Here is a 23548-nt window from a genome sequence, read left to right as displayed (position 1 = left end):
AACAACACTTTTTTTTTTCTCAAGATAACGAGATAAAGTCATGATCCTGAGAAAACAGCCAAAATTATTGTCAATATCTTGGCAAAACAGAGTAAAATTAAATGTAAGGATGATTGTCCCCTTAGGAGTCTGTACATCATAAACTTTTGCCAGAAATTTAATTCCAAACACACATATTTGACCCCCTCAAACTGCTCTGTGGCCAGCCTTTGGGTTGCAACCCAGCAGTGAGGAACCCTTGTTTAAAGAGGTGGAAGGCTGCGACCCCAAAGTGGGTCCAAGAGCAGTTTTCAGTCGGTCACAGGTGTCCCTGGAAGAAAGGTGGCAAAAAGGCCATGACATAAGGAGGCCATAAGCAAAATGTATGTATGCACTTACCTTTCCAGTGGTCCTCAAGATAGTCCTCAAGTCTAATATTTCCTCTGTCACAGGAAAATGGAAATAAATAAAACATATGCACATTCTCTGAGGGCTTCTGTAACGATGTGCTTTTCAAACGCATTTCTTATCAGTTGTCTTTTTACTCTGTCACTTGTTGTTCCATCTCAGATCCAAACTGCAGCATTCATGTGTTAGATACATCTGAGTGGTTGAAATATTGCAGAAATTTGGACCACAGTATCTCATTAAGGACTGGGAATTATTCAAGGACCCTGTGGCTCAACTAGTTCAGAACCACAGCTTCAAAAGAATTTCGCACTCTTGTATGACAATTTCTCGTTTGAGTTGATTACTCTGTTCTTTGTATCGACTGTCTGAGCACCCACAAGCTGTTTTCAGTTGTTTTTAAAATTATTTTCATTTTGGTGCAATAAAAAAACAATAAAAAGTTGTTGCTTTTCTCTACTTTGACACTTAACTTCTAAACTATGGCACTGAATACCACTTTCATGCCATTTGCCAGACTCCAGTGCATGTGAACTCAGCTGAAACACTCATGATTTCCATTTTCCATGTAACTGATCTAGATCCAAGGATTTAGGACAGCAATGTTTTGATTCAATGACGATATCAGTACCTTTATCTCACCTAAGCCTGGCTGAAACAGTCAACAACAACACAGAACAGCAATTCAGAAATAAGCCCTCTTAATCCTCTTCACTTCTGCCCCTCTGATCTCTCAGCCTTACATGTCCAGTTTGGGGTGAGAAGGAGACAGTCCAATGCATCTAGGAGATACTGGCTGCTAAGAAGAGAAAGTTTGCCACCTAATGGAGAAAGTGCTGCACTACCTCAATAGTTTATTTTCTGCCTTACACAGCTCATGTCTCTGTATCCGTTTTAAGAATTTGATATAATTTTCTGCATCAAGGAAGTAGTTTTGTCTTTGCATTACTTTATGAAGTTTGCATAGGAGAAGGTTTTGCATAAATAAAATAAATGTTTTGAACAAAATGATCAATTATTTCTTCAGGTTTTCATAAAGTTTCTCTTTTCTTCTCTTTTCTAGGTCCCCAAAATTGGAGCCTTGTAGAGTTCGTCATCGTTACACTACAGTTTGTTCCTGTAGCTGGTGGCTTCATGGAGGGGTTTCCTGTCCACTGACCCAACAGGCTGCCGTACTGGACCAGCAGCCATGTCTGCCTGCAGCACCTTCACCGAGCATGTGTGGAAGCCAGGCGAGTGCAAGAACTGCTTCAAACCCAAAAGTCTGCACTGCCTGACTCAGAGTAGTGGAAGGAAGCCTCCGTCTGAGCAGAGGCCTTCAACAACACAGCAACAGAACCCGATCCCTGCTGGGGCAAGGGCCAACCCAAGCCTTTCTAACAACTCCCAGAGGGTTAGCAGTGGGTCTGCACGCTCAGGACACTTCCGTCCACCTGTGGCTAAGAAGCCAACCATTGCTGTTAAACCAACTATGATGTTGCCGTGCTCCTCAGCAGGACTGGATTCAGATGGCAACCTACAACGGCCACCAAATCTAATAGAGCAAGGCAAAACTTCAGCCTTTACAGTGTGGAATCGTAATGGACTGAATCGTAAGACACCAGGGGTGCCCAGCAACAACAATGAAGGGGAGGACGGCAGTGAGGAGATTGAGGGCTACGGGCCATTAAGCCCCAGGACTCCTACTGGAAACAACAACAGCAGTGGACTGACAGATGTCCTTAAAGACATTGCTGGGCTAGGCCCTAGCCTTAGCCCTCCACCTCTTTCTGGTTCAAAGGACTTGTTTTGGGGACGAATCAGTAGTTCATACCGACGGTCTTTGGAAAGAGGCCTTCCAGCCTCAAGCTGTCTGGCAATGGGAAGTGGTAGCGTTGGTAGTGGCGGCAATGCTCAGAAACGGGTATCTCTTAGCGACAGCACAGAGATCATTAGCACAGAGGGTGGTCGCTTTTGCTACCCAGAGTTTTCCAGTGAAGGGGAAGATGAAGAGGACGATGAGGAGGACGATGAGGAGACTGAAAGGGATGATGATGAGGATGATGAACACGAGAGTTGGGATGAAAGTGATGAAGAGTTACTTGCCATGGAGATACGAATGCGAGGCCAGCCTCGATTTGCAAATTTTCGTGCTGCTACATTGTCCCCAGTTCCATTTGCTGCAGGGAAAAAGTGGAATACTGTACCACTTCGCAATCGCTCTCTACAGCGGATTTGTGCAGTAGACTATGACGATAGCTATGATGAGATCTTGAATGGATACCCCTCCATGGACTCCAATGGAGCTCTTCTTCCCTTTGGACCCCATGACATGCAAGGCAGTGGTTTCATATCAAACTCAGAGTCTACAACTTCTCCAGAATCCTCATCATCACTACCTGAAGATTCCAGAACAACTTCCAGCAGTGGGAGCAGTGCTCCGTGCGCTCTTCGAAATGGCTTACATTCACCAACACCTGCTAAGATATCAATCCCCTGCACTTCTCCTTCAAAGAAGGAGGCTGTCCACAGAGCACTGAGTCCACTTAAGGTGACCGAAACACACAAGGCTGTCCTTGCCATCAGACTAGAAGATCAAGAAGGCAGAGAAGGTATGCCCATGCCCCAGGCTCTACCAGGTCAACCAGTCACTATCAGTTTCAGTCCAACAGAGGAACAAGCAAAACCATACCGTGTAGTGAATTTGGAGAAATCACTGATTTGTAAGCCTTACACTGTAGTGGATGTGTCAGCTTCCATGGCCAGCAAAGAAGAAACAATCTCGGACTCTACTGCAAAACCCAAAAACTTGTCAATGCCTTCAAGCCCTACATCGTTCTGTAGCACTCCTTTAGGTCAACCTCTTTCCCCAACCTCCCCTGTGTCTCTGGCCTCCCCTGTGTCTCCAGCCTCCCCTGTCATGCCAACATCACCCACATCTGCAGTTCTTCCAAGTACCTCCAGGAAAAAAACAGGGAGTATACGGTACCAGGAAGTTTGGACTTCAAGCACAAGCCCTCGACAAAAGATGCCTAAAGTTGAACTTGGGGTAGGGAGTAATCCTGGGCCATCCTTCCCTAATCAACACTGCAGTCACAAATCAGCTCCCACTTCTCCCATTGCTGGGCTCTCTTCCTCCAGAACTGTTCCTGTGAAATCTCCCAACTTGTCAGAGATCAAGTTTAACAGCTTCAATAATGCAGGCATGCCTCCTTTTCCCATCATTATTCGAGACGAGCCAGCCTATGCTCGAAGCTCCAAGAATGCAGTTAAAGTACCTATTGTTATCAATCCAAGTGCATATGACAACCTAGCTGTGTACAAGAGCTTCTTAGGACTCAGTGGGGAACTACAGCAGCCAAAAGGCAAAGGAAGCAGGGTAACCAGTCACACTTATGAAGAGATTGGCTCCTCTGAGAGTGTTCAGTCCTCCTCAACTGAGAAAACTATCTCTGGTAAAGGCACATCAGAGCGATCGTCTCATGATGAGATGAAAGCTTCCCCTGAAGTAGTGCCAAAAACTCCACATTTACAGCCCAGAACCACTGCAGACGCTAGCACTGTGACAAGCACTGTGATGAGCTCCACAGCTGGGGCAGTCTCTCCTTCTACTACAAATTCCCCTGCCATTACTGCAAACCTTCCTAAAACCAGCCCCACTGCCACTGCTGTTACACGCACTTGCAAGCCAGGTGAAGACACTACTAGCAGTAATAATAACACAGACTTACCTATATCTTCTGGGGCACTGGGAAGCCACAGAGAGGAGGCAAGTGCCGTGCTTTTACAGATTGTGGCCTCTATCCAGCCTCCTCAGTCTCCCCCAGATACACCTTCAGCACAATCCAAAACCCTCAGTTCTGAGGAGTTGTATTCTCTTCCACCTGATGCTGTGAAAGAAACCCTCACGAGACCCAAATCTCTCTTTTCAGCAACTGATGGATGTCTTTCTAAGCCAAAGAAGGACACACCTACAAAAGTTTTGTCCAAGTCACAGAGCGCCTCGGCTGCTGTCCCTCTCTCCAGCCCCCGTTCAGAGCCCAACGCCCCCTTCCCCCCTCCAAGATCGACATCTTCTCCCTACCACGCTTCCAACATCCTCCAGAGACATTTTAGCAACTGGACCAAGAGTTCTGCCTCCAGTTCTCCTGCACGACCGACTGAAGGCGAAGCAAGTCCAGGTGGAGAGGGGAGACGCATTTCAGCAGAGAGCTCCAAACCCAAACGCTGGATCTCCTTTAAGAGCTTTTTCCGCCGACGGAAAGATGAGGATGAGCAGAAGGAGAGGATGGAGAGAGAGAGAGAGAAAGGCAAGCTGGTTGGGCTTGACGGAACAGTAATCCACATGCTTCCACCACCACCTGTACAACATCATCACTGGTTCACCGAGGCCAAACCAGAGGATCCCACCCAGAAACCAACCATCATCTTCACCTATAAATCGGAAAGTGGCAGCACTCCTGGTGATGGAGAAGCAGAACTACGAGTAGAAGAGTGCAAAGAAAATGCAGAACTAACAGTAGAAGAAAGCAAAGAACCGAGATCTGTGAGCCCAGGGCAGACTCCAACCTCAAACAACACTGGATGTGATATCACCGCAAAGGACTTCAGGTATGTAACTTTTGTTTCCTTTCTGTTCGGGGAGATATCTTTCCATGTTTTTTTGTTTTTATTCATAGTATTTTAATTCCCTTTTCAGTGTAAAATTATTACAATATTACACATCAAAGATTCCCAAAATTATCTAGGCAAGAAACTGAAACAAAGCAAAACAGAAACTTGACATTTAACCCACAAAATATAGTATGAGCAATCAAAGTTTCCATCTGCAAAGTTTCTTCCTGCTGCTCCTTTTGCTGATCTAATTTATTATTTTACATGCATTACCATTTACCACAAAGAGGATCTCAAATTAAGACCTTCACCCTGTGCCCCTCTAAAGGGCCAGAGTTGCTTCTCCACTCATCATACACATTACTCATCACAGATTCTAGAGGAGTTCGATGTTAATTTGGCATGTCTCGCCCACTTTTTTGAGTAGGCTGTACGGTCTATGTGGTCTCTTTGTAAATGTCATCCATTACCTGAACAGCAGGCTCTGTCTCAGCGGCCCTTTCTTCAGGAGGAGACCCCAGTGTGTTACAAGTCATCCAACAGCAGTACATACAACCTTTACTCTATTAATCACTTCTTTAGATGGCGTTTCAGTCTAATATACACACTCACATACACGTATCCAGAGTCATCAGTCTCTTTGACAGTGTCGTTTTCCTGCATAATAAGTTCATCATTTGTCTTTGACCTGCTATGCTCTCTATATTAAATTCCCAGGGGTAAGTTTCCTGCTGTGTGAGGAAAAGTACCAGAGAAAGATAACCTAGATGTGCCTTTTACTCTGTGTTTTCTGCATCATAAGATTTTGTGAGTAAGCTGGGTGTGACTTTTTTCCAAGAAGTGAAGATAAGTGCCCAGAAGTGTTTAAAGATGATAATTATTTAGGTGGATGCTGCCATAGCCAAACAGAAACTCATTCATCAGGATAGCTGTAAACTGAAAGCACTACTGCAAATGTGGGCTTCTAATCATGACCTGGTTAGATTACACAAGCTGCAAACTTTCGATCTACAGTCAATTGAGCTTTTGGGTCAAAATGTCTTGCCATGCCCTAACTTGAAGATGATTCAGAATGTAGTGGTATTTAACATATTCTGATGTACTTGGCACTGTTAGTTTTTGAAAAATAACCCTTTCATTGCTTGCCAAGATACTTAAAACATGTGTCATGTTTTAAGCAATTTAATTATGTGGAAAACTCAACAACCTGTGTTTTTGACCCAAATAGATAAACAGTACAGCATGCAAAATGAATTAAGAGATAGAGATTAAGATTTTTAATCATGATGAACCTCACATAGTTAACTCATAATTAATCACAAAGCAATAGCACCATTTTTATATGTTTTAAATGTGCTATACAGGAATATTTCTCAGGATTTAAATCCCCTTATCAACATATGAGTGGACAATAACCCAAAACAATGACAGATAATGTTCAAAAAAACTCTCTTTGACTGTAGATTAAGCTCAAAGATACTGAATGCTCCAAAAATATGCAGAGAGCATAACATGGCAAATTTAAGCCCAACAAGCCACAACAGATGGGGATTCAGCCTTTAATGTCACATTACTGAATAATAACACAATGTAGTGTCCAACTTCAAGCTTCTAAAAGTGAACACCTCTGTTGTTCCAAGCAGCTTAAGGATAACAATCTTGGTTAAGCTAGGCTACAGAGCACGACAGATCAGTACACTTTCTTAGCATAATAAAGCAAGTTTTAGGTAAAAATGGGCCAAAAAATGTATTCTTGAAGAGTTTTATTTTTTACCCAGAAAGCCTCTGTGTTTGGCATTATTTTGAAATGCAAGCTTCAGCTACTAGCTACATGCTCTTCTGCCTCAGTGTTTCTGATCAGCTGCTTGGGCCAGTGGCTTAATTATTTGCACCTACTGTTGGCGCGAACTGAGTTATGTGGAGTTTGTAGGGTCTTACAGAGAGCCACTAGAGTTAGCCCCCTCCCCCCAGCCAAAAACAGGCCATGCTGGATTGTCTATAACAGAAATGCTCAAACAACAGTGCAAGCACCAAACTTTAAACAGTGGTTGCTAAATAGGTGGCTACAGATTGCAGGCCAATCTATATCGTGGAGGATGATGTCTGCTAGAAATAATTCAAATCCAAGGCTCTCTCGTCTTCATGTATGCTCTCACCGGACACTTGACTCCTCCCAGTAATCTGTAGTGTAATTCTGTAACTGTATTTACTTATCTTTTTTGTACACATGCCTTTGGCATACATTTCATAATGCTAAAACACCTCATAAATAAATGCACTTTTCTATGTTGTTTTCAACCGTATCCAAAGCTTTAATAATAATAATACCAATTTCATGCAATATTTCTCAGGCCCCTTATTTGGGATCCTTTTGCGTCAACTGACCCTCATTCCAAACCAGTTGAATAGCCCTGCCATAGCATTATATTTTGACCAAGTCTATAGGGGTAGCCCTTTAGACTTAATGTAAGCTAACCAGTCTCTTACCACCTCCTACCACCCTCATACTGGACATATCTCCTGGACTGTTTTGAAACAGCTTAGCTTTACATAATCACATCCTCTTTCTCAGGTAATTTTTATACCTCTTCTATCCCTTCCCTCTGCATTTTCCCTCATTTGAGCCTGAAGCACTGAGATTTCCTGAGTATTTTTCTCCTTCATCCTGTCAAGAGCTTGGCCCCATTCTGTCTTTTTTCTAGTTTCTCTGCTTTTTCTCACCTCTTCAAGCTTCGGCTCTAGTCATCTTTTCTTTCCTTCAGAGAGACCTTTCCTCTGTTGGCTTGATAAGAAGCAGTAAAGAAATGAACCACGTGCTGTTTTGACATTCATTCAGGACGTCTAGTTAGTAAAGTGCTTAAGTTTGCTAGCATATATAAGGCTGAGTGTTGAGGTTTGCTACTCAAACTTTGGCTAATATCCACAAGTCAATACTTAGAGAAAAGTAATTCTCACCTAATACACACAGAAGATGACAGATTGCTCATGTTAAGGTGGAATTTAGTCTACATCCTCTAAATTTAGTTTTTTATGTTGATTCTAATTACACTGCAGCTCATACACACTGAGTCAAACAAAGTTAGCTCATGTCTGCAGTGAAGATGAGCTGATGCAATATTCCTCAAAGTATTTCTCCTGATTATAGTAAGAAATGGACGTCTTGAGGGAACATCTATGTAAAAAATGTAAAAACTGGCTGAAGTTTCTTGATATTACTTCATAAGTTAAACTATTATTTCAGTATTTTTCAGTAGTTTACCAGAAACATCCAACCATTTGTCACTTTTAGACACTGTCAGGCATCTTAGCTTTGGTCTTTTCTGCATTATTGTCCGTTGTGATACTGAGTTTACAGCATTCGCTGTGGATTTGTCAATTAGTTTATTCACTTTGTGTATTCATGGTAGACATGATGCTTGTCCCAGGAATGTGGTCTTATGTTCCTGTTGTTGTATGCCTGACAGCTGTAATTACAGATGTTGAAGGTAGAGATGCACCGGTTGGGAAAATAAGGGCCGATACCAATGGGCAGAATAAAAATGTACTCGATATTGATACCAGTGTTTTCTTCATCACTTCTTCTGGTGTTCACACATTTTCTCACCTGCATAGATAGTAGGGCTGGGCGATTATGGCAAAAAATTAAAATCACGATTAATTGAACTTTTTACCTCGATTATGATTAATGGATAATTATTACACCCCCAACCTCCAACTCTGTTTGTTCAGAAAATATTTGTATAATTTCAAAACACATAACTGAAAGGAACGTGCACAGATAAACAACTTATGGTTATTTATTAAAACAGTTCAATTCAAAATCAGTTGAAATGAAAATCTATTTCGTAAAAAATTAATTTTTCCAAGAAAAGTAGAAAATAAACAACTAGTATTTCATGCTAACAAATTTGTTTTTTTACTGTTGTATAAAAATTAGAAAATAACTTTGCTGCTCATATTGCACAGTCAGCTCTATGTTTGAGTTTTAGTGGACTGAATGGGAATGAGTGCATGACTAGTACTTCTTCTCTTGGGTTTACAGCAGGCTACGTGCCTTGCACCACCTGACTGCCTATCACATGACTACACAGCCAGTAGTGTGTTTTTAAGGGGGTGGTACATTAGTAGAGAGAGAATTAAAAGGAAAAAAATTGAAATCACTGACATAGCAGGTTTAAATCAGTTAGAGGCTCTAAATGTCGGTTTCAATTGTTTTTCAATTAATTGCCCAGCTCTACTAGATACTCAAAAAAGTAGGCCTGACACCTTTCACTCGATTGGTGGCGTTAGACTCAGTTTTTCACTTTGCCCTTAGATTCATACAAGAGATCCTTAGAATACTCATCACTGTGTTCTGCTTAGGAAAGATGGTTGTTCTTCTCTGCCACAGAGGTACGATAAACACCTTTATTGGACGTACACCATCTTACATAATATCGCTGCTGAACTGATATTACCAAACACATCGTATTGACTGTCTGATGCTTCATGTTCTGTGAAAATCAGCTTATAGCCTTTGTTCTCCAAACATGGTATCTTTAAAATGCAGCCTTAAGATCGACACTCTAAATCATTTCACTTCAGTGTCTGGCTGCTCTCCCTTGTTTGTGTTAAAAATAGTATTTCTTTAATTCTGTTACTCAACAGCACTAAAAATGAGGTGAAAATGAAGGTTTGGATAAAGGCTGTTGGCTATTCTGCAATGGATTGACTAGGTTTTCATCATAATGACATAAACAATTGTTTAAAGGGGTGTTTCAACTGATGACTTGCTAGATTTAAGTCTATAATGACTCAAAGAAGTGGCCAGAGAAGCAGTTGTAAACACCTAATTCATGAACTCACTGGTGCCTCGGCTAAAGCTCAGTAATCACTGATAAATTTGCTATATCTGACAAATCCTCCACAGTAAAAGTTATTTTGTTTCAGTGATTGTTGGAGTGCTTTTGTAGTGGGCAGTCACATCAGGAAATGAGTGGTTGTCAATAGTAGTTTAACACTTAAGCATGAGAGAAATAGAATGTAAATGTATAGATGCAGTACTGAAGAGAACTAACTAACTAAAAGACATGAGTGGTGTTTGCCATTACAGTCTTGATTTAGGTGGGGAAGGGGGTAGAAATATGCATTTAAATGTGTTATCCCTTTAATTTTGTAATGCTGTGATAGATATTGTTACAGGTAAAAAGCAAATAAAAACATTGGTATAAATTTTAGTGTATATCACCCTAGTTATAACGGCTTGGAAGGCTTGATTGTAACTAATGTGATTTCCATTAATAATTAACTGGAATGTACTTCCTGTTTTTAACTGTTTGATGGTTTTACTTTTGGTTTTATGAGTGCCTCTTTAAAGCCATGGAGATGTAAAGTTTTTCAGACAAAGTCCTTGCGTTAGGCCTCTATGTGAGTTTATTATGAGCTTTTTTTTAATTTGACAAATCCTTCCTGTTTAGATAAATCTCCAGTGCACATTTCAGTCCCTCTTGTTTACACCAACCACTGATGATGACAGATGGCAGTTTCTCATGGCTGAGAATGAAACACAATGCCTATACTGCAGATTCCTTTGCTGTAGTTGAGAGGGCTTTTATGTTTCAAAGGCTTTTTAAAACCCTAAACTGTCCTTGTGTAAACAGACTCACAGGTCAATGGTTGTATGTCAAGTACTGGCCACTTAGGTCACAGAATTAGGTTTGTTTGGCAGATAAGGGGTTAACTCTGCAGCCTTGTTTTTTGACTGGAAGCAGTTTTATTGGCTAACAGTGGGCGTGCTCTCAGCAGTGAAAAACTCCCATTACCTTAGACAGGTGAGGACATTCATAGAGGGGAACGAGGAAAGAGCTTGTGCTGCAGAAGACTTTGAATCTTCACAACAATCTGGACCGTTTTTCCTGCTTTACCTAGAATGTGAATTCACCTTTACCTTTTATTCAAGCTTTTCTAAATGGGAAGCTGTGTGAGCCAGTACAGCGGGTAAGAATTGCAACCATTTTTTATCATTTGCTTGTGTATATACCTATGACCTCCAGGCCATTTAAGGTCCCAGCAGCCAAGTGCACAGGCGAGGTTTGCTTTCATGTGGCAATTGTGTTTTGGATCAGAGATTGTTCATTTCATGCAGTGGAGGTTTGAGAAACTAAAATGCACTCTAGCAGCTTCATTCTGTTTGAACAAGTCGGGTCCTGACACTGAAATGCGTAGCAGCCATAAAGGTATTTATTGTGTCAAGGGCCTCAAGAGGAGTGTATGCACACTGGATGTTTTGTTCATACAGGATTAAGTGCTGGGGATAATCTCCTTCTTGATTCAATGCCATTTTGAGCAGTTTTAGCTGACAGATAACTATTCATAGTGTCTTTTGAACTGTTGGTTTAACTGTAAAATGAAGCATAGCACTTCTAGACTTCAAAAACCAGAACTAGGTAATGCCATCTATTCAGTGTAAACAGGGAAGAAGAATAGAAGAGGAAGCTGACTCTAAAATAGTATAAGACCTGCTATTTTTATGTTCATTACCCACAGTATATTTTCACTATCTTCTCGCTCTTTGTTCAGCTCACATTAACAGTGGCTCTTGTTTTTATCAGCTGTCATCTCCAGTGCTAAAGTAACACACTGAGGCAACTCAGCTTATTGATCAGCTCCTTTTAAGAGAGACACTGAGGGCCTCTGCTCCACAAAGACAGATCATAAACGTGTCAGGCAGGATGCTCTGCTCAGACACTGAGCCCCAGGGTAGACAGACAGACACATGAGCAGTTTCTTCGAGTGCTCCTGGTTTTGCTGATCTAAAAGATGGAACTAAAAGCCCTCCTGAGATCAGACTGCAACATTAGAAAATTAAAAAAAGTGAAGGGGTCTGAATACTTCCTGAATGCACTATTAATTTTTCTCCATCACAAATTGTCAATGCTGCACCCAAGTGCCTGAATTCATATAAAAGTGTGGAAAGGAATGCTCGCTGTTAAGCATCTAAATTCACCTTCTTTGTTTGCCAAATGAGACAAATGCCTCTTTAATGGTTTATGTCTGCATGTAACTGGCCATCTTGTCTGTAAAAGATGAATTTCTGCTGACTTTATACTTGTACTTGAAAGGATAAAATGACGTCCATGTGTTCTGTAATCTTAGCTCCACATTTTCAGAACAGGGACTTTTGCAGATGATCTCACAAGCGAGTTATATTGGCAGTGTGCTGAATGTTATCACTATTACTGTCAATGGAAGTGACACATCTGATTCAGGATATTACAATCATGACTCCTGACTTCCTCCACCCATGACAACACCTGCGGCTATGAAACCAGCTTGAACTTTTTCTCACCTCTTGTATTTTACTTTGAGCTTCAGCAAAGATAAATAGGCAAACATAGCAGCGCTGGGATTCTTGACCATTTTTCACTGAAGTTAAATAGATTGGCAAAGCCAGTCACTACCTTAAAGGGCTGTATTGTAGGTATTTTGTACGTTACAATAGGGGTTAAAGTCTACTACAGTTTAGAGTGTCGCCAAACCTGGGTGGTCACCATCCAGGTGGCCTGAGGCTGCACTGTCTCACACAGGTCACATTGTATGTCTGTGGCTGAACTCTTATCAGATAAGAGGCCAGTAAGTATGTCTCTCTGAGGGTCTTATTCACTGTGATCAGAGGAGCAGACTGAGCTCAGATGGCTCTCCATGAAACACCAGCTGTGGAAGTTTATTCAGCAGCTTTATTTATAGAGCCCCATTCATACATACAGCCATTCAAAGTGCTTAACAGAACCACAAACAAAACATTTGACATCAAGAGCATCAAAAGACATGACACAAACGCAAAACATTGAAATATAAAACATACCACAGATAACATTAAAATGTATGTCATGTGTTTAAACTTGTTAAAAAACTCATTAAAGTGGGCTAATCTTCTTCAAATTTGACAGAGACCTGAAGAGAGGTCCATGCAAATTTGCAAATTGACTTAAAAAATGAAATAACAACCCCCGAATCAATTTCAGAATAAAAGCATTGTTTAAAAAAATGTGGGTCAATTTTGAACAAACAGATGGTGCTTTTACTTTGAAATATATTCAGGAAGTACACCATGACTGGCATTCTTTCCCGTGTCTAAATCCATCTTTTGACTCTCAGGGAGGCGGTGTAAGGATCTGAGGACTGGTATAATGTGTTCTACTTCCTGCTGTTGGTGTGGACTCAGTGAAAACACTGTTAAAATAATCTAGCCTACTAAAGAAGTGAGTCACAGTCACTCAGATGAATCACAAAAAAAGGAAGGGTGGTTGTGATAGAATGTTGTACTTGGCTTTGATTAAATTGAGTTTTTTTTTTTTAACTAAGTATTTTTCTGGTGTAATGTTCCTTTTGGACGTTTGTTTTGTTTTTTTTTGTTGCCATGGTTAGCTAATCAATTTAGACATTTCCCCTGCCGTTGTTAAGGCATATTATACTTGTTCTAAGCAATTAACGTGGTGCTTTACATTACAAGCTTTTGGGGAAACAATGTTTATACAAATTGAGCCTAGAGTAGAGTGGAACCACTGTAATTAGAAAATGTCTGACTAAAATGTGCTGGTGTTTTCTCCAGCATTCAAGGTAGTCCTGTTACCCCTACTGCCTACTGTCTGCACTGATAAATCTTCATCAAAAGGTTTTCAGGTTGCCTTAAAGATTCATTAAATCAGTGTAAAAATGTGTGTCAGAGAACATTTTTGCCACTGTTGAAAGAGTTATTGATAGAGATACTGTATTAGGTGGATACAGTATATATATATATATGGATGGCTTATTGTGTCCTGGACTTCTTTTAAAATTTACTTTTACTTATGAAGAAATGGGCTTTGTGTAGCCGTCATAAAATGTCCTCAAAAACATTTGATTGTACAGTGCCATAAAAAGTATTCACCCCCCTGTATGTTTTACCCTTTAATTGATTTTATAAATCAGTCATGGTCAGTATAGTTTGGCTTTTTGACAAAAAACCTCTTTAATTTTAAATTGAAAACTGATTTTACTTATTAAACATAAAATGTGTAATGTAAAACAAGTACATTAAAGTGACATTTAAAGTGACTGACCTCATTCAACAGAGGTCCAGCCAATTGGTTAAATTAGTCTCACAAATAGTGACATTGGGATCATCTGAGTGCAAAGAATATATCTCAAGTGATTGTAGTATAAAGACACCTGTGTGTGGAAAGTTCAGTCACTGGCTGATCAGTATTCCTGGCTACCATTACACCATGAAGGCAAGAGAACATACCAAGCAACTCAGAGTAAAGGTTATTGTAAAGTATAAATCAGGGGATGGATACAAAGAAATCCAAGGCACTGAACATCCCCTTGAGTTCAGTTAAATCTGTCATCAAAAAATGGAAGGAATATGGCACATGTGTAAATCTGCCTAGGTCAAGCCATCCTCACAACCTGAGTGAGCATGCAAGAAGGAGACTAGTGAGAGAGACCACCAAGACACCTATGACTACTCTGAAGGAGTTCCAAGCCTCAGCAGCTGAGATGGGAGAGACTCTGCAGGCTGTTGGCCTGGCTTCTTCACCAGTCAGAGCTGTATGGGAGAGTGGCAAAGAGAAAGTCACTGTTGATGAAAGTTCAGGTTAAATCTGGACTAAAGTTTTCCAGAAAGGCATGTTGGAAACTCCGTGGTCAAGTGGAAGAAAATTCTTTGGTCTGATGAGACTAAAATGTTGCTTTCTGGCCATCAGACAAGACGCTTTGTTTGGTGGACATCAAACGCTGCACATCACCACAAACACATCATCCTCACTGTTAAGCTTGGTGATGGCAGCATCATGCTGTGGGGATGCTTCTCCCCTTGAAGGCTTGCAAAAGGTAGAGGGTAAAATGAATACCATAATATATAGAAAAATCCAATCTTACTCAGTCTGCAAGAGAGCTACAGCTTGGGAGAAGATTTATTATCCAGCTAGACAATGACCTTAAGCATACAACGAAAGCTACACAGAAACGGTTTAAAGACAACAAGGTGAATGTTCTAAAGGGGCTTTTTGGTAAAAAAAATTAATGATTTTAAAATCAGTAAAATGTTGAAACATCCAATGGGATGAATACTTTTCATAGAAACTGTAATATGAAAGATTTCTAACTCTTGCATTGTTTAACCCAATGACAACTTGCAAGCATTTATCTCCTTTTTAGCCATTGTTGGTAATCCACTGGCACTTCTGGCACCTCAAAGTGGTGAAAATCTCCTCACAGTAGCCCTAAATACAGACTGGTTTTAAAACCACATCAGACATGTCAGAACATGTTTATTTCTGCTCTGCAGTATAATAAAAATATGATGAATTCAGGCCCAGTGCCCAATTGTGGTCATGTCACTTCCTCAGTAAGACATATATGCGGCAGATTGCCTCCACAACTCACCACGTCTCTGGCAGCAACGAGCCACAGTGGATGACAAGTCTCCTCATGACATCCCTGGGGCTTTCACGCTGAAATTGGAGTCACTGTGCAATCTTAAGTCTGCTGTGTTAACACATCCTGAGTAACTGTTAGATATGACCCAGATTTCTACTGCCCACAACTCATTTAGGTCAGCGTCAGTACAACATGACATATATGACGTCCAACTGTAATCGAGAGCATTATACATTCATCAGCCCTTCGTCATACTGAGCAGCAGTGTCAACACAGACATCTAACATGACAAATCATTAATGGAGCAGACGTTGTTTACAGTGCCACTCTCTATAACACTAACCTCGATATCCTGAAGTGACAGTTTGAATCAGTTTCTGCCTTAAAAATATGTCAAACAGGATATTGTTTGTGATGAGTCATTTTATTTCTTTATTTGCTTTAAGATTTGTTTGCTTTGCTTCTTTACACTCTTTCAGCTTTCTTTGCCATCTGATTGAAGTCAGCTCACAGCCGTATTTAAATGTGTAACCCTAACATCGCACCTTTTGATCAGTCTGTCAAAGATCACACCATCTACTCACACACAGTATGTGTTTCAGAACATAATTTCACACATTATTTTTACTTTGCTTCTTTCCTCAACCTTCCCTTTGGCAATGTTTCTGTAGTTTTAAGACACAGAAGCCCACGCTTACAGCCGAAGACTTATTCATCACTTTAAGAGAAGGAAGAAGTGAGCTGATGAAGAGATTCAGATCGATCTGGAATATTGACAACACTGACAGGATGGAAGAAAACATTTGTGTGTTTTGGTATCTTGTGAAAACAGTTATCAGTCATAGACAAAACTCACAATAATGGATTGAAGCACTATTCAGTAACAGCTTGTTAATCATCTGAACCCTCTTCTGTTTGCAAGAAAGCTCCCTGTTTCTGTCCTGCTCTGTTCTGACTTGTTTTCAGAGTTTTCTATGCAGATTTAAACCTCGACATTAACAGATTAATTAACAGAAAGCAGTAGGAAAAATGTTGTCATTGATTTGAACCAAAGGGAGATAAAAAAGGAAAACAACTTAATGAGACTATTCCTGGAGCAATTCTTCCACATTTTCATTACTAAGCAACCCATGCCTCTCTCTTTCGCCCTCTATCATCTGCAGCCAGGTACCAGTCAGTGCCAGCAATGCCAGGGATCGAGAGCTGCCCAGTGCCGCCTCCCTGCCTGCCAAAGTGAATCTAGGGCTGGTGCTCGGGGAGGGCGAGGAGAGCCAAGGCAACCAGGGTACCACACCGGCCTCAGCCAGCGACGGCAGTGCCAGCCTCGGAGAGCCAGAGGAAGAGGATGGGAATAACTCTCATCATTCCCACTCTACCGCCTCTAGCCAATGCAGTGCCACGTACAGCAACCTGGGTAAGAAAGACACGTGTGAGAGGATTTCCTGGTTTCCATTACTTGTTTATACGTGTGCATTTTTTCCACCAATGGTTTGTTTGAGCTTAAAACAAAATTACTCTAGTGTGTTTTGTAGAAAGGCAGAATTACCACAGGGTATCTGCAGGGTCTTAAAAAGTATTAAAAGTTGTTGAATAAGTTTAGCAAATTTTGTAGCTACTACTTACTTGTTAGAAGAGTTTAAGCTATTTTTCCATTTAGTTTTTAGCACAAGGGAAATGCACACTTGTTTTAATTCTAGCCCATTGAGCTCTCAGGGCAACTTTAAAGCTCTGTCATGTCTCTAGCCAGAAAGTTAACTATGGGATCTAGTGATGTGTGCATGAAAGTGAGAGATAAATGCATGTATTATGATGAAAAGTTATTGGAGAAGAAGGTTGGAGCTTAGGCTGGGGCCAGTATACAGTATGCAAACACACTATAGGATTTTGATCAAAAGCAGCTTTTCAGTGAAGCTTTTTCCTCATATAATACTAGCACAGAGTCTGTTATTTTGAGCACTGCTAGCACCTACAAGAAAGTGTTGTATGCATTAGGGATGCATGCAGACGGCCGGCTTTATTACCTATCCTTTGTTAAAAACAGGGACCTGGATTCCTGGTCAAATGCATCACTAGTAAAAGCAGAGGAGAATAGCATGTCATAGTAACAGCAGGGTAGGGCAGTTTTTTTTAACTGGAAATTTTAAATTAAGTTGTATTTAAGCTGTTGAAGGTAATACTCTCATATAACTACTCAACCAAAATAATGAGTAACCTGTTCAGTATGATATTAACCTGCAAAGAGAAACAAAGGCTGAAGGAGCTAGCTGCTAACTTTAGCCACGCTCTACACAGCATACCAGCTTCACATCCTGTACCCGCTGACATGATGAATCTGACAGTTTTTGGAGTATTTTCTCCTCTTTTGACTAGTCTGTTAAACATAATTTGAATGTGTGTTTAGCCAAATAAGGAAATAGCCCCCAGGAACATTCTTAATTTGAGCAAAATAAAAAAAACTATCTGCCTTTTTTACTATGTTGTCACATTGTTGTCTTACAATCTACAGAGAAAATGCACAGAACTGTGTCATCAACATAACTGATTAGAAATTGGAGTTGCAGTTGGGTCTTGAGATATAAGGGAGTCTAGGGAAAAAAGAAAGTAAAAAAACAGTACATTTGATGTCGGATTTTCCGTATATACCCTGTTACCAGGAAGTCTATTAGCCTTTAATAAGAGATTTTCTTTGCATGAAAGAATTCTCACTACGGAACCATAGTGCAGTGCGCCCGTAACTTGCCATTCCTTTTAGATAAACTGATTTTTATGGTTTATTTTTTTTATCAAATGGCTTCTTATTTCCATCTTCCAGTTATTTACGGTGAACAAGATCACCCTGCAGCTCAGAAATAGGTTGTCAGAAAAGATGGAGAGAAACTTGGAGAAAATACAAATGAACACCTGATGATGCACCATAGATCAATCAAAGTCGCTGTATGTGGTCTACAAATCCATGCAGTTTAGGCTTCACATTATATTTGTATCCAGTTTTACTGAGTAAAGTCAATTTAATCATCACTCTGTACAAAGGCTCTGTTTGGGCAGTGTATGAATGTCACCGAGCTGACAGTTCTTACTGCTGCAGATTCGTCCTCTAAACTTTTCCAGCCTCAGCACACCTTCACATTTGACAACAAGCTATAATTTATTCACAGCTAAAAACAGCTAGAGCTTTAAATCTTGACACCTACTGTCACCCACAGCCTGCGACTTTGAATCTAGAATAACTTAATAACACGTTACTACAGCTAGAGGTGGAAAACTATGCCTTCAGGTGGTTTTTTCTCTCATTTATGGAGCTGCTTCTGTCTCTGTCGGCCTGTGACCGTTTCTCATTAGAGCCATTTGCTTTACTCTGGAAGATTTATTGGACTAGCAGAATTATATAGTGTAGATCACTCACTTACATAAATCAAAACATTAACTTTGTTTTCTTCCCATTTCTATTTATGTTTTTACTTTGCCCCATTACCTTTGCTGCATTCTGAAGATCATATTTGATATTAAGAGCAGTGAAACGCTAATGACCACATTACAAGAACAAGTAGTGCACGACTGACCACAGTGCTGCAATAAATGTCATAAAAGCTTTTATCTTCTTACTGTTTCTGACATTAATTAATACCCCGTCTTTGCTCTCTAAATTGTCTTAATAGTCTGCTCTGACACGACATTGTTCAAGTCAAGTTTTAAAGAGGCACAAAAGTCTCCCGATCCTCCTCTTCCTGAATTATTCACTTGCAGGCTTTTGGCCCAACCCCACTTGACCCTTTTACGCAAATCTGTCGTACAGTTATGAATAAAAACAGCTTCTTTAAAGAATGAGATATGCTTCCAGCATAAATGTGCACAGCCAAAACACAGAGGCTTTCTGTGTTTTAAATGTGCTTTTATGTTTTTGTGCTCTATTTCTCAGTGTAGAAGACATGATAAGAGCTATGGTCTGATTTAAAATCACTGTAAGAGGCTGGTGATTATGTTTTTGCAAAAAATATTCATTTAGTGGCTGAATACAGATGACAGTACTGATACTAGTTTACCACCAATCACTAGTTTCTAATAGTGAGCTGGGGGACAGTATTTTCAGTATTTTATGTCCAGTATGTTAATGGTGTGGTCAACAGGATGATATCCAGATCTGGACTTTGCTGATGTTGCTGTGATTCTTGCTGAAGTGTTGGGCATAAACATCTCCTGGGCAAAAACAAAGATCCAGACGTTTGGGGATGCTACCATTGAATCTGTGTCTGTGAATGATGAGAGCGTGGAAGTTGTAGAGCAGTTCATCTACCTTGGCAGCGTAATCCATCGATCCACTGTCTGCAAGGCTGAGATCAACCATAGACTTGGACTCACATGAGGCAATGGATTCGCTGAGCAAAACATTGTGGTGTTCCTAGTATCTGAGCTCGCAAACAAAAGACAGGTCCTTCTGTCCTTGGTCCTCCCAGTCTTACTATACTCTTGTGAGGCCTCTAATGGTCAAAGGTACCTGTACATTTTTGGGTGTCCTTTGCAAGACTGTGTGTCTAATGCAGATTTGCTCAGGAGAGCAGGGATGGAAAGGGTCAGCTGCACTTCTACGGGCACCTGGCACCCTTTCCCGGGCCTGATCCGGCTCACCACACGTACTGGGTGCCCAGTGGGCTGGTCCAGATGCCAGGAGTGACCATGCGCATCATGAAGTGGGCAGATGAGGGGATACCTGGAGAGATGAGGCATGGGCCTGTCATAGACCTGGATGGCAGTCAGGATGCCAGAGCAATACAGGACCAAGTTGAGGTGGCAGAGTACCGAACCAGCATATGCTCCCATACCTGGTCTGACGTGAACATGTTAACATTTCCAATATTTCAATTACCTTTTCAGTCCATGGCCACGCTTTTTAAACAAACCACATTTGAAACAATTTGTTAACTGGAAAGAAATAAAGACTCAGAAGTGAGATAGCAGTGCCAGTTGGTGGATTTTTAATTGAGATTAATGCTTCATTCCTCCAGGGTTTTATCTCAGCAGAGAAAATAAATTAACAGACCCAACAGGCCTGTCTGGCCTATAACATCGCTACGGACTTCAGCATCACTCTAAGAATATCATGAGCTGGTTTTTGACTAATTGACAGTGAACTTTTCAACACGAGATGTTTCAGAAGCTCAGGTTTGAAGGTTTAAATGTAAAAGCAAGAGGCAGGCACAGCTGCCAAACACTTAAAACTGGGCACTTAAAACAAGATGCTCTGTGTTTTTGAGGGAAAGAATCTCACTCTGGTAAAGAAGAAGGACTGACATTGTCAGTTTGCAGATGCAGTAAAGTTGTGTGGGAAGGTCTTTGTTGTTAAAGGATTCAACAGGGACAGTGTTTATGTGTAGAAGTTGCTCTTGCTCTAACAAGGTTATTTTTGAGGGATATTTGGTAACTGCATTCTGTTTATACGGCTGTTTTAAGCTGAGAATATGAACCAGCTCTACAGATGGATAAATTGTAAATACAAAGATGCATGTGGGGCTACCTTTAGTCAAATTTTTGTCTTTGCATGTGAATAATAAAATCCCAGGCTGGAGATGTTCGTGTCTACGTCCTTTTTGTTTAGGGGAATAGCCTGAAAGTTTAATATCATGGCTGCTGAGTGTGTTGTCTTATTGTTTTCTACTTTTCATGTCAGAGCTGCAAAAATAGAACCGCATTGCCTCCTCTCTCTGCCGTCCACTTCCAGCTCCAGTACTGCTCCCTGCTCTCACATTCTAAACGAGAACCACGCTCACTTAGCAAGCATAAGTATCTCTCTCTCATCGGCTTTGAGCACACAAACACACGCACACACTTGTGTTTTAATCAGAGCATCAGCAGGCAGTAGGAGGCAGAGCACTCGCTGCCTCCCTCACTTAGAAATCTCCAGCATTGGTGCGAGCGTTGAGCTTGCCTGTTGGCATCAGCAGCTCTGTGCAGTCTCTGAGAGATGGAAGCAGAGCAAAGCATTTCACTGTGCTTCCCTGCGCAACACTGCTTTTACCTGAAAACTTTGAGGCATTAGTGGAATTAAGGTAGGCTTTATTAATCTTGTTTTTCCCTCCTAACCTTCCTGTATTTGTCTTTCATTTATGTGTCTCTTGTTTACTTCTCCTCCTCACCTCTTTGTATGCCCTTTTCTTTGTTTTTCCCTTTACTTTTTACCACCTCTAGCCACCCACTCCTCTGCTCTTGCTTCATTTCTCTCCTCTGTTTCTCTTTATTCTACCCACCTCCTCCATCGCCTCCTCTTGTTACAGTTACTTTGGTGCAGCACGAAGACTGGAATCACTCAGCTATGGCAACAAGTTCCTCATCTTTCAAACAAATCTTGCAAATGCGTATCTCTAAAGCTTTAAAAAATATAGTTTTAATATAGTTTTACAACAGGGATTTATTTAATAATTATCAAGGTTAAATAGGATTAAATAATCTCCAATCTAAGAGAAGGAAAAGGCTCTTCTTGTGTGTTTTCTTGTGTGACTTTTAGCGACAATGGGGCAGTAAACATGCATTGACGTCCAGATTTGGATCTAGGAAATTAAAATTTTTTTAAAACATGAAATGTCAAGTTTATTGGTCAAGACCAGAAGTGATAGCATTGTTCCTCCTTCAGTTAAAGTTCAACAACTTCACCCTTGCCTGGTTATGTTGCTTGTTTTAGGACAATCTGTTCAGAGAGTAAACAAAGGTCAGTAAATCTTGCACTTGAAGTTTTGTCATCATTAAAATACAAATACTGCAGTTGATTTTGAAATGAAAATCGCCAACTTGCTGGTGTTACATAATTAAGTACAGCCACATTACTGCAACAGAAGCTCCCTCCGACTGGACAGGCGAGACGGTTGTTTTGCTGGATGGATTACTGCAGATTGGAGGAGGAACACATTAAATACAGCCGTTCCAGGGAGGATTATGGAGACTCATTTACTTTATCCTGACTGCTCTTTCTTAAGGCTCCTTCTGCTCTCTTAAGACGAAGGCAGCGTGACAAACACGAGGGGTTACTCGTAATGTTTAACCAGAATTTGTAATCAGAAACATTTGAACTGTGCAAAGGGAAAACGGTTTGTTCAAGCAGATGAATTTACCGCAAGAGGGGGGATATGTGACTTTGAAAAATGGCATCTAATAACACTCAAGAAGCTCTCATGGGGATCTGCTTGGAATTGGGGTGTTCCCTGGTGACTTTAAAACTGTACGGTAGGGTTGTCTTTGACTTTTTTCACCCACTTATATAAACTTACCAGACTATTTCATTCCCATCATGCAAGCTGCAAGACACCTTTGCTCCTTTCATCTTATCAGACACGTGTCTGCAACCGGTCTGCCTCTGCGCTCTTCAACTCCAGAGAACATCGAGGGAGTCCAATCAACCCCTCAGCCCTCCAATTCCCTCCCACCACCATCCCAGAAAAATAAGGTCACTTCAAGCCGCTGATAAGTGTGCTCTCCATGTTGCCTCTTTAAGCCTCGCTGCAGAGAGCCGCAGATTGAGCCAGGCAGCTGGATGGTTAAGGGGAAAACTTGTGCCCAGCTGTCCTGCTTTCTGGATTGAATTCTCCTCAGGGCCACCAGCCCCTACACGTGCTGCAGCACTCAACCTCGTGTCAGCCTCTCGACTTCATGAGAGGGAGCGAGCCAGTGGGCGGCTGGAAATGACTCGTCAGAGAACTAAGAAGCCTTGATGATGCTGTTAGGGAAAGGTTGCTGGAATGATGTGCTTCAGGTGTCACTTTTATCCTCTTTTGCTCTTGGAACTTGTGATGCATTTTTTTACCTGTTTTTTTAATGTCAACCACATTTTATTTCTGTTGTCTTAACATTTTAATGTCCCTTTCACCAGACCTTCAGAGCCAGTCTCCATGGCTAAAATGACACACAGCTCTGTCAAAGTGCTAGAATGTTAGCCTTTTAGACCTTTTAGACCTTTTTAAATTGAGTCTGTTTAACAGCAACTGTTGGATAATGCTCAGAAAGATTAACTCAGCAACCTGTGGTTTGCTTGTTTTATTAATTTAGTAAAAACTGATGGAGGAACACAAGGGGTATTGATATGTTATAGATTCCTTGCAGATGACAACATGCAGCAGAAGAAAACTCCGCTTGCAAGGCAAGCAATGATTTCTAAATAGAGAAAGGCTACCAAAAATTAGAGGGC

General features: G+C 40.9%; 1 protein-coding gene across 1 annotated transcript in view; it reads left to right on the top strand.

Moving 5' to 3' along the window:
• The window catches only part of peak1 (pseudopodium-enriched atypical kinase 1), a 162540-nt gene that overhangs the window by 124912 nt on the left and 14080 nt on the right, over positions 1-23548 (top strand). The window contains exons 4-5 of the mRNA XM_041795133.1: positions 1451-4977; positions 16545-16795. Of these exons, the coding sequence (XP_041651067.1) occupies positions 1577-4977; positions 16545-16795 (3652 nt within the window). The 5' untranslated portion in view covers positions 1451-1576. The remainder of the gene's footprint in view (positions 1-1450; positions 4978-16544; positions 16796-23548) is intronic.

The sequence above is a fragment of the Cheilinus undulatus genome, linkage group 9 (genome assembly GCF_018320785.1).
Source record: "Cheilinus undulatus linkage group 9, ASM1832078v1, whole genome shotgun sequence".
Lineage (NCBI taxonomy): Eukaryota > Metazoa > Chordata > Actinopteri > Labriformes > Labridae > Cheilinus > Cheilinus undulatus.
Note: the sequence above shows the minus strand (reverse complement) of the source record. Positions and strands in the feature narration are given on the sequence as shown.